General features: G+C 42.1%; 1 protein-coding gene across 1 annotated transcript; it reads left to right on the top strand.

Moving 5' to 3' along the window:
- Positions 1 to 136: 136 nt before the first annotated feature.
- Positions 137 to 25,470, top strand: SUSD2 (sushi domain containing 2). Its single transcript, XM_013372228.3, has 16 exons — positions 137 to 309; positions 3,429 to 3,840; positions 5,952 to 6,156; positions 7,486 to 7,637; positions 8,128 to 8,295; positions 8,498 to 8,672; positions 9,804 to 10,005; positions 10,750 to 10,835; positions 11,439 to 11,707; positions 13,390 to 13,533; positions 14,354 to 14,509; positions 15,464 to 15,712; positions 16,829 to 17,101; positions 17,421 to 17,603; positions 23,218 to 23,308; positions 24,489 to 25,470. The coding sequence occupies exons 2-16, from the start codon at positions 3,774 to 3,776 to the stop codon at positions 24,568 to 24,570; spliced, it is 2,502 nt and encodes an 833-aa protein (XP_013227682.3). The 5' UTR covers positions 137 to 309; positions 3,429 to 3,773; the 3' UTR covers positions 24,571 to 25,470.
- The last annotated feature ends 1,520 nt before the right edge of the window (positions 25,471 to 26,990 follow it).

The raw sequence follows: 26,990 nt of genomic DNA, 5'->3' as shown, positions 1-26,990 counted from the left end.
TGGGTAGCTGTGTAACTGGCTGCTCCAGAACGTGTGGCTGAAGTGCTGCTCAGGGCCTGCTGTGTCTCTGCCAGCCAAGCTGTCTTGGGATCCTACATTGACTGGGGCAACAGTTCATTTACCAACTTTACATTTCAGATATTTGGAGTTAAAAGTTAAAACTAGTAAGTTGTTCAGAGTTAATTATCATCCACGGAAATGTGTACGAGCGGCTCACAAGAGGAGACAGTTGGGCTCTGGTCACAGCCCTTTGTGTTCCAGGGTGGTTTCACTGATCCCACATGGAAGAGGAGCAGCACAGCTGGTGAGGTAATATAATGGTGTAATATATCTGTGCATTTTTATTTGCATGGGTGCGTGCACATACCCTCTCACATCTGTACTCTTCTCCACCCCTCCCATGACAAGAAATAGGTTCCTAACAACTCTTTGCACGTGTACAGAAATGAACATTTTCAGTGGCACTTAAGTTATGGGGAGAAAGTATGAAATTTAATTTTAAACACATAATTTTTATAGCATTCAGACTTCCTTTCTCTTAAACATTCTAAGACCGTTTTTCAAGCCTTCAGTGTTGTTGTGCACACACTCCCCAGATGCACGTGGGCGTGTTACTAAGTCCTGGACAGATGTCGTGGCATCGACTCAGCTACGTACCACTGTGCCCCATACACTAAGTGGTCTGACACTTTATTTCTGAATAGAAAGCAAGGTCATTCTGTATTTTTAACATGACACTTGGCTGATAAAAAACAAACCAAAAACCAAACAACTGATCTTTTGCACCTTTAAAAGTGAACTTTTGGCTAAGAAAACACGAGCAATATCAATCTGATGTAAGGTGTCTCTGCAGGCTGCGTGTGGCACCGGCCCCACGACAGCTGAAGGAGCAGGTTGGAAAACAGCAGCTGCACACCCAGCAACTTAAACGTGGATTTGACCTTAATATGGTATTAGGCAATTAAACATCTGCACAATTTATCCAGAATGACAAAGGCATCATTTACATTAGGCTTAATTATAAACAAAGAGCTAAATGAGCCTTTTAAAAAAATAATTTCTAAAACAGGAATGCTCTCCCTCAGCAGAGACCTATTGCACCAAATAATCAAACTTAGAAAAGAGAGAGGCATTAAAATATATTCCGCTCAGAAAGCCCAGAAGAAAAACTATGTGCCCATAGTAAGTGGATGCCACTTTATAAAAAAAATAAGTCTAAAAGAACAAAAAATTATTTAAAAAAAAAAATGTTACAAAAGGCACTATTAGGCTTGCAAAAGCATTAAGTGCAGTTTAGGCTTGTGCCAAATGATGAAGCTATTGCAGGGTGTATGGTGTGCGAACAGTCGCTGCTGTGTGCAGTGCGCTGCAGTACCCGCTGTGCCCGCAGGCCGGCAGCACTGAGCCGGGTGCAGTACCCGCTGTGCCCGCAGGCCGGCAGCACTGAGCCGGGTGCAGTACCCGCTGTGCCCGCAGGCCGGCAGCACTGAGCCGGGTGCAGTACCCGCTGTGCCCGCAGGCCGGCAGCACTGAGCCGGGTGCAGTACCCGCTGTGCCCGCAGGCTGGCAGCACTGAGCCGGGTGCAGTGCCTGCAGGCCGGCAGCACTGAGCCCCGGCGCGTTTGCTCTGCTGGCCGACAGCACTCGGAGGCAGCGCGGTTACCCCGCGGTGTCGCCCGTCTCCTCGTCCCGGCCCCAGCTTTCCCCGGCTCGCAGCAGCACGCCAGGGTTTTTCCTTGACCCGCTTCTCTTGTCCCACACACAGCCCCACGTCCATCTCCCGGCTGCTGACGGCCCTTTCCCGCTCCAAACGTGCTGCCTATGATGGCCAAACGGCGTCTCCTGCTACAGAAACCACGTGGGAGGCGAACCCCCCCGCTCCCAGCAGCAGGGTGATTTGGATATTGGGCACGACTTTTTGTTCTGTTCTCTTTCTATTCGAGCCCATTGATTTCGATTTAATTTCTATTCCTCGGGTGCTCTATTCGCGTAGCCACGCCTCTTATTCCCATTCTCCTCGCCCTGTCGTCGCCCCGCCTCCGTTCCCCATCCGCCTCGCCCCGCATGGTTCTTCTCGCGATCTGATTGGTTAACTCTACATCTCATTTGCATTCTCCCCGCCCATCCTCACTCTGCCCCTCGTTCGCCTGCGCCCCGCCCCCATAGTTTCCTCTCGCGATCTGATTGGCACGCTCCATATCTCATTTGCATTCTCTCGCCCACTGGCCCGAACCCCGAGCCGATTTGCCCATTCGGCGCGAGTTTTTGTTCTGTTCTATTTCTACCCGAACCCACCTAGCTATTTCTGTTCTGTTATTTCTATTTCTATTTCTATTTCTATTTCTATTTCTATTTCTATTTCTATTTCTATTTCTATTTCTATTTCTATTATTTCTATTTATCTATTAATTTCAATTTATTTTCTATTTCTGTTTCTTTTTCCCGGCGGCCCGTTCAACACTGTTCTTCTGATTTGCATGTCCCCCCCCTTAGCGGCAGCACGGCGCATGCGCCCCCCCGCAGGGGCGCAGTACCGCAATCTCGCCAGCAGGAGGCAGCAGCTACACCCGGCGGGAGCCTCTTGAGTGGGTTTTTCCCCCACGTTGTTTATTCATTTATTTATGTATTTATTCCTCGCCCCCCGTCGCAGACCCAGATTCAGGGTGTTTGCGGTATTTTTGTGCCGTTGCGCCGGGTCCCACTCTCTGCGCAGGGAAAAGCCTCATTTGGGACACCCGGCCCCAAGCCTGGGTGGGCAAAGTGGGAAAAGAAGGAGGAAGAGGCAGCTCTGGAAAGCGCTTGTGTATTTTTCCTTTCTTTTGAGAGAGAGCTCTGTAGTTGCCGATGAGTGACTGAGGGCTCTGCCTCCTGCAGAACAATGTTCAACCACTCACAGCAAAGCGACTGGACAACTGCCTGCGAATCCTCAGGCATCGGAGTTTGTAGAAACCAATAACTGAACGCAGCAGCACAGCTGCAGGGCTGGGTCCATCTGGTACCTGCCCAGAGGTCCCGCCACGCACAGAAATCCCTGGGTTTTTACCTCTTTACAGACCGTTCACACCGTGGTTCAGCCCGATAGCACCAGTTGAGTGTGGGGTCTTCTTGCTTCTCGCTGGATCTATTCCACTCATCTCATCTTTGTTCTGCAGCTGTTAGCACACCAGCTCTGCCCTGCCGGAATATTCCTGTGGCCCTGCCAGGAGGCTCTGTAGTCCGTTTCATTGTTCTAGCATCATGGCACCATTTTCAGCTATACCTTCTTCAAATCTCTTTTTACCTCTATCATTTACAACCCTCCTGCTGGCGCATACTGTGTAGTAAATGTGCTTTCTTGATGTCTCATTATCTTCCAGACAAAACTGCACTGTCAGCATCTATTCTTTATTGTTCTTCTTACTGATAACTGTTTTTCATTCCTCCAATAGGATTAAAACATACACCTTGGCCAATGACCCTGTGGTCTTGAACTTTGGAGCAATAATGCTTGTAAAAAGAACACTCATCTCCTTCAATTTCAGAAAAACGTAACTATGGAAATAACGTGTCGTTTTCCCGACTGCCTCCCCCGCCCCGCCCCCCATCTTTTCCTGAATTGGAGATGACCTTTGAAAAGGAGCATCTCCTTCCATTTGTCTTGCTTCAGTGACTTACAACAAACCTTTGAACAGTGCGAACCTTGTATATTTCTGGACACATGTTTCTGTAAAAGGCCATTCCCAGCCAGGCACAAGGCTACCGCAACCAGCCGTCCCGATCCATCTGGACAAAATATGAAATGCATTGGCATAGATGTTTCTTTCTCCATTCTCTTCACCTTCGCTGCTCTTTGTAACGCAGGTGAGTGACTTTCAAAAATTTTGCTGCTACAAACTTTTTTGACTTTGGAACTTCAGAATACACACCTTGCCGAGAAATTACTGATACCATTTGTAGAAGCTAAAGCAAAGGGACACAAGCTGGCTTTTACTGCCATGTTGTCATTTTCAGCCTCTTCCTCTGTAATTTCCAGTAGGACAGTGGATCTTTTCTGTGAGTAAACAGACAATCTGGAGAATGCAGTAAATATTTTTAAAGACACAGAACAGCTTTCTAGCTCCCTATATTGAACAAGCATTTCTGCCTCCATTCCAGGCAGGTTTTCTGCCTGGCTTTTATTTCTAACTTGCTACTGCTCCTGTTTTTTTCCTGCCACACGCTCCCATGCTATCCCAGGATAAAGGAGGAAGGTCAACAGAGAGAGAAAAACAGAGAGAGATTTTACTACCTTTTCCTTTTCTTGATCTCTCCATCCTACCGAAGAAACCAAACAGTCCTCCCAGTCCCCCTGCCCCATACACAAAAAACCTCAGTGACATTTTCTCCTAATTTCAGCAGATGCTGATGCACCTGGAATTGCAAACAATTGCTCTTCAGCCCCATGAGGGGTGACCATAATTTGTTTCATCCTCTCCTCATCTTGTTCATACATTGTTAATGACCTCTGAGGGGCAGGTGAATCCAGCAGCTTTTGGGACCCAGTAGATTTCTCCTCCCCAGTCCCTTAGAGTCAGATCTGCTGTGCTCTTAGATTCAGGACATTCCACATGTCTCAGTCCCACAGATGTGGGTACTGCTCTTCTTGTTTGTATGGTGGAGGGTCACTAGCAAAAAGAAAAACACACCCTTCCTCTCCAGATTCGCAGACCCTCCACATTCACAGGTAGCTTGCATGCTCACATAGGGTTGGAATTTGCCTATTAGCTAAGCCCAGATCCCAAGTCCCTTATGCGGTTAACAGCGCAAACCTCGGGTCTTTCCACGTGCAGGTCTCCTCCTGACTGCCGAGTTCATCCAGAGCTCACTTACCATTACAACATACATGTGCGCACGCACACACAAGAGTGACGCAAATATCAACAGGATTTAATAGAATGGCCAAGGTGATGAGTTGTGGGGCTCAGCCAGAGAAACACACCAATGTTCCTGTGTGACTGGATGCTTTTATGTTCCCTTCTCTGCATTTTCCCATGCTTGTTCTTCACCATCCACCTTGACCCCTGCCTTTCTTTTTGCTTGTGTCCTAACAAATAAATGACCTTCTCCTAATTACTTTTTCGTCATTTTGCCAAATCTGTGTCCAAATTTAGAATTTCTAGTGCTTACCTAGGTCATCTCAGCATTGCACGGTATTATTGATGTAGCCAGACAAGCAGTGCTGCCCTTGCAAGGTTCCGCTCCCCAAAAGGTCCTCGGTGCTCCCAGTTGAATGTGCCACTTGTGCATCTCACTTAACTCCCCAGTAACTGTTTGTGAAATCCAGCTGTTCCTCAGAGTGTTACTGTAACATCTGTCAGCTTCTCGCTGTTCTGTTTGTGTTGAGCAATTTTTCAGGTTGTGTCCAGTAACTCATAGTCTGTTCAACTACACTTCGGCCAGACCTGAGCTAAAGGCCGAGCCATCGGTCTGTGTACGCAGTTATCTTAACAACTACCTTGTTAAGGTTAGACTCAAAGAAAATGCACAAAAGAAAGTAATTTCAGCAGCTTTTCATAATCTTATATTGGAGCACACTTTATCACTAATGTTAGCCTTCCATTCTCCTTGGTTCCTGTGTAGGGTTGACAGTGATGGGATCCCATTCTGGTTTGCTTAAGACCTACTCTCAGAAGTAAATACAATTAGTGACATTCACCAAGGGGCTGCTCTGGAGATTTATCTATTAGAAGTAAAAGTCCCCATGAAGCTGGTGAAATTAGGCACTGTCTGGGGGCAAATAAGTGTATTTTTTGCTCAGAGCAATCTTAATACACAGGTGATTGCAGCCTTCACCTAAGTACCTTCCTGAACTAGCATAACCAGCTTCCTTCATTTGTTTACAGCAGCCCTTTAGCTGATGTGCTCCTGTTTCAGAGAACATCTGGAAAAGTTCAGTAACATACCTGATCTTGGTTTTTTCTTCCTTTAACAAGGAGCTGAAGACTCTTGCGCACACCGGTGTGGGGAGCTGCTCGGTACCTGTTCTTGCCAGGCGACGTGCCAGTCCTTGGGGGTTTGCTGTCCTGATTATAAAGAATTTTGTCTTCAAATTTCTCCATACTCAGGATCTCTGATGGGAGGCAAAGACTTCTTGATTGAAAATACAGCTCTTAATGCCTCTTCTGTGCTAACGTGCAGGTAGGCCGTGGTTTTATGTTCCTCGCCAAAAGGGGGTGAACTTTCCTAATCTCACTTTCTGACAACAGGTAATTACCACAAAACAAGACTTGTGTGTATAGGAGTGAAAACTTACTTTGTGAAGTTGTCAGAATTCTGAAACCCACAGAGGTTCTGCTAACCCTCACCCTCAAGGGTACATGTTGTCTGTACTTCTACAGAGGATCATTTAATTTGGGTCATAGAATCATTGTTCAATACAATCATTAGTCTGCTAGTACTTCTCTTAACATATCAAAACAGTGACTTTTCAAAAAGACCTTGCTTTCGGGCTTCTTTGTTATCAATATTTTTTTGGCATCTCCATTTTGTCAAAAAGTATTCATTTCTGAACCTGAATGAGAAAGCAATGAGAATGAAATGTAAGTAGGATACCTAATCTCTTTCCTGTAAGACAAGCCTCCGGATCCTAAGTTTGTCAGCCTGTGTCACACTTGGATACATGTGTCACACACAGGGTGCATTGAATTTTACTGAGCCCGATGTCCTGACGTTCTTCCCACAGAGGTTCTGAGTGAGATTTTGGAGTCCTTCCTGTCTGGAGAGCAGCACCCGAAAGGTTTTTAGTTCTTCATCAGGAAAACCTTTGACCTGGGCATTCATTCTGTAGAACACAAGTGTGTGCTTTGCGTTACCCACACAGTTGAATTATCATAGCCAATACAAACCCCAGTGCAGACAAAGGCACCGCTTCCTGCCCCCACTCCTACCGTACTCGGAGTAGCTGTGCAGTCACCAAACATCAATCCTGGAGAGTCACGGGTGGGATTATATTTTTGCACACTGGGCAAAAGCAGATGGTTAAATAGCAAGCAGAGAGTTCTGAGTTAATCTTTGCAACAGAAATTCTAGAACAGCATGAAATTGCTTTCGTTGTATTCGCAGGACTTACCAGCAAAAAGCCCTCACAAACCCAGAAATTCGCAGTGTCGTTGTATCATGGTCAATGTTAACTGCCCTATGATTCTATCAATCCTAAAACATCACCTTTGTCTTCCTGCTGTGTTTATGTTATTTGTTGCTAATTTATCATGCCCTCCCCCCCAGTAATTAAATTGTAAATCTAAGGCTTGCAGATTGCTGTGTATTTGTGCAGTGCATAGCAGAATCCACGCTGCTGTAGTAAGCACAAAGTACTTTCCAGTTTGTATTCACTGCTACAAGCAAAAGAGCCATGGGACTTGGAATGATCTACACATGACATAAGGTTGCTTAATGAAACACAACTGAGACGTTCAGAATTTTCCTTGTCTCAGCGGTGACACTGAAGAGTGTTTTCAACATCAACAGGTTCAAGCAGCAAATCCAAACCATTGGCTATGTTGCTACGGATGGACAAGCCCACTGCATCTCCCCATTGCTGTATGAGACTGGTTTCATCCCTTTTGAAGTTTCTATAGATGGTGGTCTGACGTTTCCATACTCTGGAACTTGGTTATCAGGTTACTTACTTAAATCTACAGTGTTATTTCTGTATTCTTGCTCCATGGATGCAAGATTATATAAGCCTTTCTGTTTTTATCACTTTTCTTCTTTATTAACATGCTGTTTGACCTCAGAAAAGTCATTCTTGCTGCCCTCATGTTAATTCATATTTTGAGAGATGAACCTTCACAACAATTAAGTTCTGCTGCTGGACAGCAGCAGCATTAACTCCTAAAAAGTCCAGCTTAAAAATGAAGTTGACCAAAATAGTTCATTTTTTGTAGCTACTTCTATTGGAAAATAACTGCATTGTGGTGTTGTAATCTAAGGACTATGGACATTAGTAAGGGTTGGATTCTCACAGCTTCAGCTTACTCTTTTTATATCATACATCCTTTTAGAAACATACACAGGGGAAATACTGCTAAATCTTAATAAAGTGGCACCTTTTCAGAGCTATGCAAAGCGGAAATGTCATTAATCCTGTTTTTCTGTTCTGTAATGCAGTACATCACAGCAAAGTTTCAGATACAGAAAAATGCACGTTAGTCAATGAGACAAAATGGCAATACTATGGCACCCCCAACACAGACGGAAACTTAACCCTTACCTGGACACACCAGGTACTTGCAGCAACCCACATCAACATAGAAGTTTGGGGATACCAGGAAACAGGTAAAGTGACACTTTTTGTACCTGCGCACAAGCAGCCACCACGTGTGTAACTTACGTGCAGAGCTCTGCAAGTATAAATAACTCTTTACAATAGTGTCAGCTTTTCCTTTTCATTTACGTATGGCTGGAGACATTTAATTTCAATCTTGCTGTAACCATTCTTTTCCAGCATCTGAAACTATTTTCTTCCTCTGTGTGACAGGTGACAGTTACTCAGAAAACTGGTTGGCTGAATGGAAATATCTTTATACTTTGGCAAGAGAAATCCCCAACACTGGGACATTTTCTTTCATTCCGGTACCTGCTACAGGAAACTACAGTACATGGGACGTTGGGATTTTGAGAATTATACCCAGCAGCTATTCTGATGGGCAGAGGCAAGTACGCCACAATGTTCATTTATTGCAGATACCATATTATTGCTTCCTGTGTTAAAGCTGCTGTCTACTTTGACATTTAAAACTGGGACTCAGGCTTCATTTAATATGAAAAAATAGGGAGATAATTGGAAAGGCAAAAGTGAGGAAAAATTAATGGGTCGAGATAAAGACAGTTTACAAAGTAAAGAGGGACACGAGCCTGGCCAAACCCAGTGCCCTCGGCAAACCAGAATCTGCTGATTTATTTTATTGTCACAACTGTGGAGGAGGCCCTGGTAGTCCAATTTCTGTCACTGCACCCACAGACCTTCCTCTTTGTTTATTCTTTTTTTATTTTGTATGCAGGCCTTTGCATTCCTACAAATTTTATGCCCACTTCCTTTTATTTCATTGTATATTTCCCTGTGATTTTTGGTGATTTACCTCTGTAAGTGCTCCATTCATATTCTGAGCTTGGGTAGATGTTTCTTCATAATTCTTCAACGTCTGCACTTTCTGATGTAGATGGTGTAGCCCCTGTGAACATACGAATGCCACCTCTTCAGTGTCAGAACATGTTGCTAATACATCAGAAACGTTTTTAGCATTTAGGAGTTGCTACCCACAGAAGTGCAACCTTTTCTCTTTCTGGAGGGTTTTTTATTACACTTCATGTATGATATCTTTTACTGGGTGCAGAGCAGAGTAGTCTTGGGACTCTGCAAGGATTCTGAATAGTTTCTCCCTTTCTATTGCCATGAGGCCTGATCCTGCTGGTGCACAGGGTTAGGTTTTGTCAGAGCATCCAGGCATTCTTCATTCTGGCCTAAATAGTACTATGATATGAAAAGGCACGAGTAGAAAACTTGTCTCTGAAAAGAGCCATGCAAGCCAGAATCACACATGCTAAAATGTACTCTGATTGTTGTGTACTTGCTGCATGCTGGCCTGTCACCTTCTAAATTAGGAGAATTTTAAATTGCTGTAACTTTTTGCAGGAGAAAGAAAGCAGTGGCCTTTGTAATGATATAGCTCGCAATTTGAAAGATTCTTCATAATTATCGTTAGTGATTAAGACACAGTGTTGCTGTCAAAACAGTGCTTGTTCAGGTATCAGATCTATTTTTTGGCTCTTTATTTTTTTTCCAGCAACATTCCATCGGTCTGGAGTTCAGTGCATGCACTGGCCTGGCACCTCGGAGAAGACTTCCGAAATGACACAAATGCATGGGCAACTGCAAAATGTATAGAATGGGATAGAAACGAGGAGAAGCTTCCAAACTTCCTGGAAGAAATTATAGATTGCCCTTGCACCTTGGCACAGGCAAGAGCTGACACTGGCAGGTTCCATGTAAGTTATTAACTGACCCTCTCTAGCTTATTATGGTTCCAAGTAGAAGGGAATGCCATACTCTCCACACAGCCCTGTTGCCTCTTTAAAAGTCATTACAAGGAAATTAAATTGTGTTTAAATTTGCACAAGTAGCATGTCAAAAGGCAGAGGCAGCTTATCCAGGTAGTCTGAATTCAAAAAGTGCCTGTAGGACAGGAAATCACCTTCAAACAGGGAATTAAGACAATAGTTCCAGTGGCAGACAGAAAACACTCAGGGAGGAGCTGGGAACAGGGGTGAATTCTTTGAGATATGTTACTTCCTGTAATTTTGTTACTATTCTTTCCTGGTTATGAGCCTCCAACATGATGTGTATTTTAAATGATGCAGTTAAAAGCACGTGGAGAAAAAACATTAGATCTACTACACTGCCTCTGTCTAAGAACACAGGAGAAAAGTTAAGTTTAGTGTGGCGTGATTTGTGTTTGTTGTGCACTTAGAGCTGAATTCTCAATCTGCATCTGTTCTTCAAGGGCTGTTTTAACAGATTGCAAACTGCCCAGGTTAGACTAACACATTCCTCCGATCATTTCAGTATTAAATTCACTGTTTCCCGTCATTCTGTCCTACTCAACACACAGCTGCAACCAGTTCGTTCAGACTTTACACACATGTCAGAGACAAAGAGTGGGGAGAGGACATAAAAAGAGGAAGGAGAATGGGGAAAGCACCCCATTAAGCCTGAGCATTGATCTTTTTCAGACAGATTATGGCTGTGACATTGAACAGGGGAGTGTGTGTACTTACCACCCTGGTGCCGTGCATTGTGTCAGAGGCATTCAAGCCAGGTAAAGAAAACTTTTTAAAACCACTTTTTTTTAATGACTTGTTGCACCTCAGAGATAGAAACTTCACCAAGGTCTCTGGACTCTCAACTATCAGGTTCATAGCAACCATTGTTTCCCTCTTGTTCACCTATTGGCCCTCATTGCTGATGAAGTTAAGGCCTTATATTTAATAAACAATTAATTGCACTGTGCTAAGCCTTAGGATACCTAAACAAGTGCTAATGTCTAAAACATATTTGGTTAGGCCTAATTAAGCCTTTCCTATATTGGTCTGTTTAAGCTGAACAGGTTGTTCTTTTCACTCTTTCTACCAGAAATATTTTTAAAGAGTGCTGTGTTCGTGTAGCTATAAGGCTTACAGAATGTCCTTACTGCCTTGGTTAAAAACCTCTCCCTCCCTATCCCTAATCGGTCTAATTTGTAAGAACAGAGTGGGGTGAGGGAGATGGGGTCTAGCTGGGAGGTATAATCTCTGGACATCATATAAAGCTTGGATATCGAAACTTTTAGCTATATCCATAAAAAGGCAATAGATAAACTCTAAATATGAATTGTCTTCAAAACCTGAATGATGACTTTATTCTTACTTCTTTTCTCAACCAGTCCCCAGTACGCAGCAGGACAGCAGTGTTGCTACGACTCCACGGGGACCCAAATCCTCACGTATGACTCCACAGGAGGCAGCACACCCGACCGAGGCCATGACTGGGGGTCACCACCTTTCCTCAAGCCTCCCCGGATTCCTGGCTATTCCCATTGGCTTTATGATGTTATCAGCTTCTATTACTGCTGCCTGTGGTCTGATAATTGTCAGTTCTATATGAAAAGGCGGCCCTCCAGCGACTGCAAGACGTATCGCCCACCTCGAGCTGGTAAGGGCTTCAGAATTCCATTCCGTAGGGTAGCTTTCTGATACAGAATATTTGTATATGCATGTATGTCAGTTGACAATGGTGAGAGTACAATGTCCCATGGAAAATTTCCATTGAAGATTTCAATTGATCTACCAGTGGTGAAACCTGAATGTGGTTTTTAATTGTGATCTGGTCCAATGATGGTAACCAGGGTGAGACACAGTCCAGCGATTGTCGGGCAAGTCCGTAGTGACAAGGCATGTCCAAGGACAAGCCAGGAAGTCAGTCACAGCTCTGTGTGCAGATCAGCAGCGTTCATGGCTGTGTTGGAGATGCAGACACCTGTGACATAGCTCAGGCAGGAACTGAGGGCCTGAGCCTGAGCTGAAGCAGAGTCTGTGGACAGAGGGTAGGTAGAGGGCCCGGTGACACTGGTCAGTGCAGTTGAGGCCTATGAGTGTGCTCAGGGCCCTGGTAGTTCCGCTGGGGGAGAGAAAGGCTACAACGTGCCCCTCTTAAGCAAAGACATGTTGATGAAGGATGTGAAGCACGTGGTCTTGCAGAAAGATTCCCAAAGGTACTTATGTCATTAGATCCATCTCTCAAACGTGACAAAAATTCATTATGCAGCTCTCACTAGGCACTACAGATGTTCGTCTTTCTCCTAGAAAGTAAATGCCAAACTGCCTGTGCTACCACACAGCCAGGAGAGTGTTCATTAACCTTGAGTGAGCCTAAACATCAGAGAAAACTAACCCTCAAAATGCCACAGAACCCTCTGCAAAGATCTTAATGACAGAAGTTTCTCGGAGCGTGCCAAAGATGGGTGCGGTACAAAATGAACTGAAGCAAAAGAAGTCACCTGCCCTGGTACTTACAGAACTCTCCTCAAACATGGGACACTGTGCTTAAACACCTCATTTGCCCAACATGGAGAAATTACTTGAACCTGTCACGCAGGGCAGGCCTTCTTTACCGTGATTTTCTGTTGTGAGTGTTGGTTTCCTACGTGTGCTTTGGTCTGAAAATCCCAAGTGAATGCACTAACTGCTGAGGAGAAAAAAATCGGCCTTCTTTGCCTTGGTCTAATGAACCTGATATATGGAGAGGACTCTTTCTCTAGAGAAAGATTGAAAGAGATAATGATATCGAAATACCTGACAATTAAGCAGTTAAGCATGTACTTGCCACATAGATATCCTTACTCATTGAGAGTCATACCTCAGATAAGATGACACAACTTATTTTGCTGGAAGTGAGAGGGGCCTTCTGACACTTCTGTCACTTCCAGCTACATTAGGAAGCTCCCTCATGAGGTACTTGTGGAATGCGTTTGTGTCCAAATCTCCCCATACACTGCGAATCAGTCTTGTAGTCTGATAGTGGGGATTCTGGTAGGGGGTTTACCAGATAAGCATTGCTGCCCATCACAGCCTTTTAAAGTGCAGCCCTAAATGTTGTCCGATTAACATGAGGGTAACTGGAATGACATTTCTCGCTGTTCCCACAGTGCTGTTCAAGGTGGTCACGGCTGTTCCTCATGTCATGTTTACCATGGGTTGGCCTTGCATTTTTTACTTTGTTTAAATGCCATTCTTTGGATGACCACAATGAGATTTTTTTTTCTCATGAATCTAAGAAGAGGAGTAATTGGTTGTGTTTTCGCTTGTTCTTATTTCTATTTCCGCTTTTAAAAACAGCATCTGCTTTTGGGGATCCTCACTTCTTCACATTTGATGGTCTGAACTTCACCTTCAAAGGCCAAGGAGAATACACGTTGGTAGAGTCTGATCTCACATCCCTGAGAGTGCAAGGGAGGACACAGGAGGTGCACTTTCCAAATGGTAAGTTGGTAAGAGAGGAAGCAGTGATGACAAATAATAGCTTCTGGAGTCGGTTGATTTGCTCTTCATATCATAACGCCTATGTTCTCTAGTCTTCTTTTTTGGCCACTTATGAAAGGTCAACATTTTGAAGCTAATCGGAAGGCAGACTAAAAGTTCAGGAAAAAAAAAAACAACAAAACCAAAACTAACTTCCTAATCAAAGGTTATTTGATAGTTTTATTTGGTACGAGTAATGGAAGCATAAGGTTTTCTATTGTGTTTAAGAGCTCAAGAAAACAATTCTCCTTTCCTCCCATGCCCTTTCCCATCTATAAGGAAACATAAGGTCAGTTCTAGGAATCAGTCAACAGCTCCCAGCTGATGCATTTTTACTGTGTTTGTGGTAAAAGTGGCACGAGTCACTGAGCAGTTAATTCTGAAGATCAGTTTCTTAATTTTTTGTTCACTCTGTTTCCTTTTTCTGTCGTGCCCTCCCTGAAATTATCCTCGATTTTCCCAGGCCTTACTCACAGGACAGAATATGCAAGATCAACCAGTCTTCTTCAATGGCTCAGCCATTGCCTTTGGGATGAAGAATTTAGAATTTAAAGACTTTTTTAGCATTAAACATTCTGCTTGCAATATACTGTACTGGTAGGAGATTTACACTGTGAGTTTTTATGTGACTTACATGCTTAACAATTCCCTCAAATTTAAAGAATCGTATTTGCTTATTTTTAGGAAATATCTGTGGGCTTTTTTGCTGATATCATTATAAACTTCCATATTTACTTTAAATCATGTTGGGCATTTTGGGGGGTTGTTTTTTTATTTGAAGGAACTGGGGCTCAGGTGACAGGCTTGTCTGCAGTGGCCATGCAGGAGAACGACTCTGATGTGATTGAAGTGCGCTACGCGAAGGATTCGAATCTGGAGGTCCTGTTGAACCAGAAGGTTGTCAGCTTCTCTGAGCAAAGTTGGCTGGACCTGAAAGGTTAGTTAAACACGTTAGCCTTATAAGCTCTTGTATTCTGATGGGGTCCATGTATAGTTAGAAACATCTCTAGATGCATGCATTTCAACTCTCTTTTCAGCGTCCTTTTGTGAAACAGGCTGCAGGTCACTTCAAAAATTATGTAAGGAGTGAAACAAAGGACAGGCAATGTCCTAGCTCATTAGAATGTATCTTATTATTGCATTACTTTCTTCAGTTCAGTTGCTGCCAGTTTGAGGCAAAATCAGTGGTAGTGCATGGTTGGCAAGGCCTTGGTGAAAGAAACAAAATTGAGAGCATGGGCATTTATGAGCATGACCTATCAGGAGCTCCTTTGATTGGTCAGATGTTATTCCTCTATTGTTCTGCTGAAAAGACTGTGAATAGTTGACTTTTTTTTCTCCACGGGTGTGATCATTTGATTTGTCTGTATAATAATTTGGCAAACACTCTAAGCATTACTAGAATTTTAACAGTAAGCCTCCTATTCAGCAGAGGAAGCTTTCTGGGGCTAGCTTTAGTATTTCTCAAATGGCTGGAAAATACAATGAAGAGCAGAGGGAAGGCTACGTTGACAAGGAGATGCAGAAGCAGAGAGATGCAGGAAGGGAAAAAAAAAAAGACAATCAAGAAGCAGAGGACACCTGTTACCCCTGAGAGCAGTGCTTCCAGGTCACAGCCACTATCTGATTTAATCACCTAATATCTCAAAGCTCCTGCTCTGGGACCCTGGCAGAAGGCAGAGGAACTTGTATCAACTATATACTACTCTGTAGAAGCCATCTTACCACTGTTGTAGGTATGAAGGTGTGGCCTCCCTTTAAATCCTTCTTAGAATGTAGCCCAGAGTGGAAGGGAGAAAAAACTTTATGAAAAATGGTTGAAACTGATGACACAACAGTCTGTTCTCTATGAATGATCAGTTATTTTGTCCCCTTCTTCTCACTGTTACAGGTCTCTTTCTCCATTCTACAGCTGATCAGAACATCACAGTGATGTTCTCTTCAGGGTCTGGTGTGGAAATAAGGGGAAGTGGAGGATTTCTGGCCCTTACAGTTCTGCTCCCAGAGAAGTTTATGAATCACACACAGGGTCTCTTTGGGGTAATGAATGGCAATACAGAGGATGAGTATACCTTCAGGAATAAAACCATGATGTCAGTTCACGCAAGTCCCCAGCAGTTGTTTGAGTTTGGAGCTAACTGTAAGTCATTTTTCTGATCTATTATTACATTTTCTTTACTCATTCAAGACAGCTTGTAATTTACAGACCAGCAAATGAAGTCTGTGCTAAGCAACCTATACTGGGGGAAAAGAAGGGAGTAAGAGAAGTATGCCCTCCTCCAGCCAAGTGGGTAATGTACCTAGGCGAATTATTGCAGACAGAATCACAATGGAGCATCCTGCACTTTGGTCCGTAAAGAATCAGAGTTCATATTTCACAGCTTCCACTTCCCAGAATTCTGTCTGCTCTGGTCAGCTAAACACAGCATCACCAGACTAAAGTGTTACAAAAGTATAGCAATATCTAGGGTCAGCTATCTTTTTCCAGAATATTAGCAATGTTTCTATCAAGTACCATGCTGACAATTAAAAAAAATCATTTATTAAATCACAACTTAATAATAGTCCCTTTTAAAAGGAGAGTTTGTGGGTGTGTGTGTAAAAGAATGGCTGCTTTCATTTAATGAAAGTGATTAGGCTGCTATATCTAGCCTGCAGCATTAAACTGGTCAGCATTCCTCCTGACATCAGGTTGGGAGATAGGCTAGAACATGACGCAAAATACCGTCTGGCTACCAGTCGATTTCTGTATGAAGCACAGCATAGCTGTACTCTACAATTCAGATCATACTGAAAAGTCTCACTGCTCCTACGTGAGGAAGCTTCTGATTTAGCGGAGTGAAAACAAAAAGCAGGACCATGGCAGATATGATATATTTAGGTACACGCAGGATCAGGATTTGTGTTGCTTGTAATGTTTGGTCGGGTTAGCTCTGTCTGAGGTACTTCTTTATCACCATTTTGCCAGCAGGCATCTAAAACAACCTTTATGTAAAATAATAGTTACACAATTATTTGGATCTAATTTTAAGTAATTGATCAAACACCAGGTTAAGCAGACACTAACTTTTGTGCTAAGTTAGAATGCTCCATATGAAAAGAAAAATAATCTTGAGAGGAAGGAAGCTGTAGGGCTTCACAGATCTCTTCCAGCTGTAGCTACGTTTATGTAAATAAGCACTTGGATTAGTAGCAGAAGGTGGTATAAGTCTGTAGGCAATGTTCCATATGAATCTCTCTTTCTTTGTTTCCCAAGGGGCTGTTGAAAATGGAACTTCCCTCTTTACTTATGACACAGAGTTCTTACTCAACAACTTCTTTTATGAGAAAAAGCACAATGCTTCCTTTCTGCCCGTGTTCTTTCCTTATGAAGACCCTGCTGATCCCTTGGTGAAAGAGATGCACTCGCTCTGTGACTCTGACCCATTCTGCAGATTCGATGTCCTGACAACAAGAAGCCTTCAAGTGGGAAGTTCCACAAAACTATCTCATCAGAATCGCAAGCTGCTGGTAGAAAATCTACAGCCAGGTGATGCAACATTCCACAAAGCGTCCATCACTACAGTTCTTTCTGCAGGGTATCTATGTAGTTGACACTGTTCAAGGGGGCTTTGCTCAGCTGTAGGTTCATGGACCTGTAAACATGGTTGTTGGGAGGAATTGTCCTTGTACCAAGAAGACTCTTCACTGGTAGGATACTTAGAGAAGCACAAAATAAATTTCTTTCAGTTGGCCTACAAATCTTTGTCTTTCCATAAGTTGCCACTAAAGTGCCATTTGAATCATTGTGATGGAGACTTGCTAGTCCAAATCAAAAATACTTTAACTAGATGTGTTTCTTTTACTAGTGATCTCCTGTGGCTGGCTGGGTCACCCAGTCAATGGAAGAAAGAATGGAACTGCCTACCTGTTGGGCTCAACCATCAGTTTCATCTGCGATGAGGGCTACGAACTCAGTGGGTCAAAGGAAAGAATTTGCCAAGTGACAGGGGCCTGGTCTGGAGACACACCCAGTTGCATCCCGGGAACAGGTCTGTTTCCTTTTAAATGTTACAAATTTACATTAAAAATCATTTAATGAACAAGGCAATCTCAGTATACAACGATGGCCCTTGACAAAAGCAACTTCTCTTACTTGGGAAGACATTGGACATGAGATTGCTGGGTTTCTAGGAAGACTAATATTCAAATCTAAATAACAGGTGATTTATGGTGTTTGGTTTTGTTTTTATTTATTTCATATATCTACTCTTTCTGAACGTTTTGGGTTACATGCTTCCCTTTCTCTAGGTTTGGTTGAAAATAATTGGTAGGCATGCTTCTTGAGTGGACAATGTAAAATAAATTTCAAACTCAGTCTTATAAAAACTGGAAAGCATAATACTTAGCTAAGAATGATTCCATAACAAAATGTAAAAGGCTACAAAAGAATCCTTATTTGCAATATTATTTTAATGTAATTTTCTTATATAAATGTACTGTTCTTTCAGCAGCTTTATAAATATCTATTCTATGCATACACGTAGAGAACTGGAGATTCTTGAAATCCTTTAGTATCCAAATAATTTGAGCTACTTTTCAAGTATAAATAATGACACAACCCGCAGCCATTTACTGTCATCCTTCATTCTGTCATCACTAATACAGTTTTAACTGTCATTGCAAGTAACTGGGGCAAACGTATACCCAGTCTGAGCCATCTGAGGGGTGGGTTATGAAGTCACATTATAAAATCAGTGCCTGAAGAGAAACTTTGCAGAAAAATACCTGAGGCCCCTGCAGACACCTGGTTGAACACGAACCAGCAGTGTGTCCTTGCAGCAAACAGGGTTCCTGGTGTCCCAGCCTGCATGAGGCAAAGGATTGCCAGCAGGCTGAGGGACATGATCCTTCCCCCCGCTCAGCACTGGCGAGGCCACAGCTGAGATACTGTGTCCAGCGCTGCATTCCTCAGCACAAGAGAAACATGGACATGCTGGAGAGAGTCCAACAAAGGGCCATGAAGCTGATTAGGGGTCTGGTGCATCTCTGCTATGAAGAAAGGCTGAGAGAGCTGGGAGCTGCTCATCCCAGAGAAGAGAAGGCTGAGGGGTGACGGGACCTTGTGCACAAATACCTGAAGGGAGGGTGCAAAGCGGACAGAGCTCCACTCTTTTCAGTGGGGCGCAAGGACAGGACCAGAAGTGATGGGCACGAACTGAAACTCAGGAGGTCTCCTGTGACAGGATGAGAGGAAATGGCCGCAAGTTGCGCCAAGGGAGGTTTAGATTGGATATTAGGACAAATTTATTCATGGAAATGGTTGTCAGGCATTGGAACAGTCTACCCAGAGAAGTGGTTGAGTCACCATCCCTGGAGGGGTTGTAAAGAAGCATAGATGAGGTTCTTAGGGACACAGGTTAGTGCCAGTGTTAGATCAGTGGTTGGACTTGATGATCTGGAGGATCAATTCCAACCAAAATGATCCTATGATTCTGTGACTCTTCTGAACATCAGGAAACACTTTTTCACTGTGAGTGTGGTTGAGCACTGGCACAGATTGTCCAGGGAGGCTGTAGAGTTTCCCTTCCTGAAGATATTCAAAAGCTGTCAAGAGGCTGTCCTGGGCAACTGACTCTGGGTGGCCCTGCTTGAACAGGGGACTCGGGCAAGATGACCTCCAGACATCCCTTTGATAAGAGGAACAAAATAGGAGCCTTTCCACCTCAACCATTCTGTGATTTTAGACCAGACACAGCTCATTCTTGTTGGAGACTTCCATGCTTCTGTTCTAAAGGATTATGTTATCTCTTAATATATTATTCTATACTAATAAAATTATCATGCATGATGTAATAGCATTCAATATAAATAACATAAATTTATTACCCCTCTTGTGTCACTACTCTTAGATTATCAATGAGCCTGGGACTGTTTGATTTGTAGCAGTTAGGCTGTCTCTATGATTTACAAGAAATTGCCCAATATTTTCTAAGTTTCAGCTTCATTTGTACACCACCTCCTTCACTCCAAATGTCCTCAAGATGGCAATGTTTCAAAGCACCAGGGTGATGCAAGGGCACATGGTGTGTCAAAGCACTTTTAGTGCTGAGTTAGTTGTTCCCGAAAGTGCCCTTGCCCTTCAAATCATTCATATCAACAGATTCTCCATTCTGAGCATCTTCCAAAGAAATGTGGAAAGTGCACAACACATCAGCAATGAATTCTTGGCCAACTGACAGGTTTTATCGGCCTTTGCAGGCCCGCACCTATTGCTTGTTCATTTCCAATGCAATTCTGCATGTTTAGTAGTATTTATGAGATGAACTGCAGTGAGTTTGGGCAGCAGACTGTGGACTTTAAGATAAAGAATAGTTGTTGAACAGTTGCTCATACAAAACAGGGAGTATTGCTGAATTTTAAATAGATGAGTGAATGTTCATGGAAGTTTTCTTGGACCAGCCATTGTTAATAATCAATATACATCTGATTGTGTTCACAATGGCCAATCTCAGTAGTGATGCTATTTTGGAAAGACTGAAACTAGCGGTATTTCAAAACATTTCTGTTTAATATGATAGACCAGAGCATATGGAGTACTTTAGTTAACTGTTGAAAATATGAGAGATTCAGAAGTTTAGCAGATAATTTAGCATGCTTCATAGTTCACAGTAATAATAGATCATCTCTCAAAGTCTGGGAAGAATGAGATCTTTGCAAAGTAAGGCCAGATCTTAAAAAGTCAGTGGCAAAACATTTTGCCAAGCTGAAAGCTAAGAACATTTTTCCATTGCTGCCATCAACCGCATACATACTGGATAGGAGCCAGTCAGTCTCAATAAGCAAACTGGATGCTGACATTTACACTAGAGAAAGGGGGGCAAAAAGCCAGCCCTGAGAGAGCCGAGGGAAGGAGCTGGAAGATAGGCAGAGATTAACTGTGTTTGGAATGACAGAGTTATGCTGCAGCTTCACGCACAAACAAACAAAACCCGCAATGCTTTCCAGCACGTGGTTTCCTGAAAGATGACAAACAGCAACAGGGTGTGAAAGAATCGTATTGATCTGATTGTAACAAAGACCTTCCTTACTATTTGATATTTGGGGTTGTAGTTCATTTGTAATGTGAGCCAAAAATGATGATTTTCGTCAGCCTCAGGAAATGGGAGTGTGGCAGGATCCTGACAATACTGACAACTGATTGAGACTATAAAATACAAATTGCCTACTAGTTCTTCATTCTTTTTGTTTTTACTGCTGTGCCCTAATAATGGCATTCATATCTAGCCTTGTTCCTCCTTCTGCATCATCAGATATGCTGCGGCGTATCAGTCTCTGAGACACAGCTGAAATCCAGTGCCAGTTTTCCTTGTGTTGATTCTAAATTCAGCATAAGTACAGAAAAAGTCTTCATGCTGTCAACATTTGTTGTTACTGAGATTGGTTTTCTCCACTGTTTTCCTCTTTGCACAGCAGAACGCTGCTGTTTCACCAACACCCATTTGATCGAGCCCTGTGACGGGGGGCCTTCGCGGTGCCAGGAAAATGCTGACAAAATTAATGGACAGCACTTCCAAATTTCTGGGCGCCTGAATGGGTGACCACTGACCTAGCCACTGTGATTTGTGGTCACATTTTTACTTCCAGCATGAACTGTTAAAAAACACTTTTTCAAATAATTTATTTCATGCTGGTCAAGGACACAGGGCTCAGCCCTCTGGTACTGCCGGCTTCCACGAGCTCTCCGTCACAGCGCTGTGCCCATTACACTGCTGCAGCTTTGTGGCACATCACATTCAAGCCCTGTACTGCAGATCACCAAGGGTTTTTAGTTGCCGTATGCTTCTGTTTTTCCAAAGCTAGAACAACTAAAATAAAAGCGTGAGAACTATGAAAACTGGATAGGAAGAGAGACAAAACCGAGGAAATTGAAGACGAGTTATTTTGCAAAATCCATTTCTGTATTTGAAGTTTCAAAGGCAAATTATGCTGTTGGGCCTACATATTGTTGCTTTTGAGTTTTCCTTCCTTGAATTAAAGTTAAGTACCATCTGGTTTTGTCTGTCCTTTTTGCTTGTTTCTGTTTTTAACCCCTCCTCTTCCCACTTTCAGGTTTCATTTTCCAGGCTCAGGCTCTGTGTAAATTTCCTTTTGGAAAGTTGTCAGAAATCTCCTTAGTCTTCTGTACATTTTTTCAGATGAGGATGCAAACAAACACTAGGTCTTCTTATTATGGAATTGTTGTCTGTCTATCGTTCCCAGGAGACTGGCTGCAAAACATATTAAAATCAAGAAATATAACCTGAGATTATAAATTACATACAAAGATTCCACAGTAAAGGCAAATCATCCCTGGACCAAACCACTGAGGCCAGGGTACCTGCCCATAAGGCGTGTGTTAGCCAAACAGAAGTAGCAGAAGTCACTGGATGAAGGACCAATGTCTGTGAAGCAGTTTGTGAATCCCACTTCTTTCCTTAAACTTCAGTATAAACCAGATTGGAAACCAGATTATCTATCGCAGGATCATGGATGTATCTGTTACATTGCTCTGCCATCACAGTGTGCTGGGCTGTAGTTTGGGCAGGTCTTCCTGCAGGTGTGATGAAGTGATGGAAAGAAGGGCTGGCAGAAATTCAGCCCAAATACACTACAGCTCAGATGCACCACTGCTCACATATGTCTAGATAAGCTGTGTGCTCCATGACACACGCATGTAGTGCTATTATTAGGTGCAGGAAAAGGATATAGCATTGAATCTACATTGACCTTAGGACACCTAAGTGTCTCAGAGCCAAGGAACTGCACTTGTTTGACTCTCTTGACAGTGAACCTGGAACAAAGTTGATCACACTGGGACTTGAGTTTTTCAGCAGTGGTACTCAAACAGGTGTTTTCCTTAAAGGATACAAAATTCAAGCAGCATTGTTTCTCCCTGACAGTTCACTCCACATGCTGCATCTCCTAAAATTTTACTAATCCTCTTGTGTCATGAAAAATTCATTTGCATGAGATCTTTAGCTTCCGTTGCTCAGCACAGCCACACAGCATCCTGCTAGAACTGTCCTACATCAGCAGGAAAGTGACAGAACTGGTAACCTGCAACTCTTTAGTAGAATAAGAAAACACAAGGAGATTTGTTAATCAAAAATTGTTTAGTGTCTTGTTTCTTTCTATCTTTCATGTGTCCTTATTATGCAATCACAGAATTAAACTGACAGTTTTAGTGTGTCTGTACTGTCTGATGCAGTTCACCATACCCACATCAGAACAGTGACTTTTGGGGTCTTCTACCTGGAGCATTAAGCAGCAGAGGCAATTGTGAAATTTTCATGCCAAAATAGGGGCAATTTTTAAAGCAATCAAACTGTATGGAAAAAGGATCGAAAACTTGTCAGTTGTTGGGATTGGCAGTTCTACACAAATATTGTACATTCATGATGTTGACTACGTATTAACCACTAGCCATGCTCTCTTGGTGTTACAACAGCTTTTGCCACCACCTGCCCCGTCACATGTAGGAACTATGTGACCTCCTACTCATTGCCAGTTTGTTCCACAAACACAAATAACAGTAAAAATTATCATATGTGACTATATTCAAACAGATTTGAAGAAATGTATCAATGTCTTCCTGTTTTGTTGTGGCTGGTCTCTGTTTTTCAGATATCAAACAAGTAATTATTCTTGGCTGTATATTTGGAATAGTCGGTCTTGCAGTCCTGGCACGTCTAACTTTCTTATGCAGGAAGGAGAGGTAAGACTCAATTGAACTGAAAACATGAATGAACTTGCTAAAGAAATAGCAAGTTTTTTACCTTTCAAATATTTTTTTCTCAATGGCAAAGAAATCAAACATGGTATTTTCCTGCTGCTTTTATGTAAAACATCAAATCTGAATAGTCTTTGTGTCCTGCTGGGAGACTGTGAAGCAGAGTTGGAATTGTATTATCAGGACAGGTAAATGTGATTGATTGAGAAGGAACAGAGTCTTTGGTCAAAATAATTTATTTGTTGAGTGATAAGGCTACCTGATTAAAAGTGTTCTGTTTCAGAACAGGTGTGCTCGTGATACCAATAGGTAAATTTGATGTATCGTCTAAGGAGTGCATTGCATGATACTGGAACTTTCCACATGTCTTTGAACTTATTCTCACTTTTAGATATGCATGAATTTGCCTAGGGAATGCTTATATGTCTCTTGTGTCAAAGAGGTGAATAGAATTTGAAGATACATCAGTTTGCTGATCGTCATGAGGGTTGCTAGGTAGTCGCAAATGTATCAATATTTGGTGATATGTTTCTCTTAGCGAAAAAAAAAGCCAATGTAAGGTCCGGAATTTACCATTGAATCCCATGTTTCCTGCTTAGACTTTTTTCCTCTGTCTTTTTGTACTCGAAACCCAACCTGCTTTCCAGGCCCTTCATTATCAGTGATTTCAAATAACTGACATTTACCCAGTTTCTTCTTTTGCTCCTATAACTTAGACTATTGTAGTAGAAAACAGAAATTGATTGTTTCACAGGGATAACAGCAAACTTTTAGTATTCTCTAATTTCATCACAGGTTGCTCAGATAGAAGGATTGCTACATATTTAGTGCTAGAGGTAGATTAGCTTATGGTTGGACTCGATGATCCTGAGAGCCTGTTCCAACCGAAATGATTCCATGATTCTATATCCTTCAGTCACTACTTTTGGTAATTTAAATATTTTGAATCTTCAGTAGTGTATGACAAGGAAAGGATATTGTTCCTTGGGGGAGGTATGTGCTGGAATTACACAGAATTAGTACTTGAAAAATTGGTGCAACATCACTATTCCACCTAACGCAATATTCTCACCTTGATCTAAGCAGTGGCATTATGGTAATGACTTTTAACAGTCATCTCTAGCCTTTTTAAAACAAAACTTCTCATTTGTTTTTACTTCCAAAGACACAAAGGCAACCAGAAACTTGTTTTAGAAGTTCCAGTTGTATCTGAACAAGAAACAATGAAATTCCAGAAGAGTTTTTAACGAAATACAGAAGCAGCATAGCATAGGATTAAATCATCCCCAGCAACAAAGACAGACTTTCCACAAACAATGGTTGTATATAGTATGCTGTCATTTGATTTCTGCTTTCAATATAATGAGTATTGAATTGTATGGGAAACACTAACCAATTCGCTGGGATTATATCACGGCAGGCTCAGCCTGCTGTCTGTCGTGAGCAAAGGAAAATGCTTCTGAAAGGATCAGTCTCAAAGTTACAGGCATTATTTTCTTCTAACAGTCACATTTCTGCCGGCAGAAGCAGAGTTCTGACAAAATCAAAAGAGTTAATGATTTCCGTGCACTTTTCTTCTTTCACTTGAAAGCTGGTAAAATGAAAAGATTCCTAATCTACCATGCTGGTCATTATCGAAGAAACATTTGCCTTCTCTGAGGCCTTGTAAGGCTGATCTAGATAGACTGGAAAGTGAGTGGCCTTGTGGTCAGATGGACTACTGGCCAGTTGGGTTGAATTTGCGTATTGCTGGGGTTTTTTTGGTAGCGAAGGAGAGATAATGAAGATATTTAAATGTTGCATTCTTACATCTTGGCAAGTCTCTGAATACCCACTCAAAGTGGCATTTTGGTTTAATTTCTGCCTTAATTTTGAAAGGGTACAATTGCAGGGGGGGGAAGTGGAAGTACTTAGAAAATGAAGCCTTTCATTAACTTATAATGATTTTTCAAAAATCTATCTTTATTCAACTGTCCAATTAGAATCCATCTCCAAAACAAAAAAATCTGTTACCTGCACTGGAAATGTTTTGCAGAATGTGCAATATTTTCCTTGAATAACTGTAATGTACATACTGTTTCTATGTTAATATATATCTGTATCACAGTGTGTTTCACTATCTTCATTAAAAAATGATTTCTGAACTACTACCCTGTACAGAATCCTTTTGCCTACATCCCAAAACTTGCTTTTGCCTACATCCCAAAAGACTTGTGAAGTCAGTTCTGTATTGTGCAACTCTTTTTGACAGTGAAAGAATTACTAACTTCTGCAGGTTATTTGGTCTGGTTTTCCAAGGTCTTTAATTGATAAACCAGCAGAAAATCATGGTGCTTTCAAAAAGCAAGGACAAAGTATGTAACAAATTTACAGGAAAACTAAACTAGTGAAACAGTACAGATTTTACATTATAATGGGAATGAGACAAATGGAAAGAAATGTCTCAGACCATGTATTGCGAAGTATAAAATTATTCATTACATATAAGCTGCTGCTGCTGTTGCCATTGTTGTTTGGAAACAGAGACCCCAGACCACAAGCAGAAGAGTACAAAATGAGGCGTGATCTTGAATACAGTAGGTTGAAACAAGCAATTCTGTACAACAGACAGAAAAAAGTCTTGTAAAAAAGAACTTTGAAAGAAGACTGGGGAATGATCATTGGCAACAAACTGGCTGTCCATTGCCAGTGTGCTACAGTTTAATTAAGAAAATGATGTAGATACGTGTATCAACTGTGAGTGCACCTGATTAGTGGAGAAAGTGGGCAGCAGAATGAACGAAGGTGATTTTGCCTGGGAGTGCTGGAAGACTGAACCGGCCTTTTAAAGATACATAAAGTTGATTTTGTGAACTTCATTATCGATACAGTGTAAAAAATTTGTAAGCTTTCTCTGTTCCAGCGTCCTTCAGGAACAGAATGCCAGATAAAATGGAATTGAAATTGGGTGAATGGGTAACACAGGAAGGTCCCAGTCCTTGAGGAGGACAATGTTGCATGTGCTGTTAGACAGCATGGACAAGGAAGGGCTGCATGAACAACGACTTGTAAAGGAATGACAGCAGCACAGACTGGGAAGGGAGTATATGGAATTAATCAGAATTCTGGTCCTCCTGAAAAAAAAAATTACGTTAAATTGAGTCGATTTCTATGAATCACAATTTTTGGCTTAGCCCATCATAAACAAAGCAGTAGTAAAAACAAATACCCACCACAAGCATTTCCTTCTGGTTGTTCTTGGTAACTCTCCCATCACAGCGATCTCTAATTCCCTATTTATATACACACAAGCATGCACATGTGTGCACACAGACACACACGTATATTAACTGGCAACAAAATCATGTGCACTCTTGTGCAAACAAAATTCATGATCAGGAACTTCAGCAGAATATTTGTAACAAATAACTGAACATACTTATATATTGTATCTGTTAGGAGGAACGAAATAGTTCCGCATTTACCATCCTAAAATAAAGCATAACACCAAACTAAGAGAACACTGCTATTGTTTTTCAGCTTTAAAATTCTCCATTCACTAGGAATTCAGCTCAAATAAGAATCTGGCACGTTATTATGCTGTGATATTAAAATACACATGTAAAGCCATGCTACTATGTAATCCTTTTTCTGCTTTTAATATATATCACAAAGGTCAAAAGAAATT

This window comes from Columba livia, chromosome 17 (assembly GCF_036013475.1).
Source record: "Columba livia isolate bColLiv1 breed racing homer chromosome 17, bColLiv1.pat.W.v2, whole genome shotgun sequence".
Classification (NCBI taxonomy): domain Eukaryota; kingdom Metazoa; phylum Chordata; class Aves; order Columbiformes; family Columbidae; genus Columba; species Columba livia.
The sequence above is the reverse complement of the archived record's forward strand: the minus strand, read 5'-3'. Positions and strand labels throughout refer to the sequence as shown.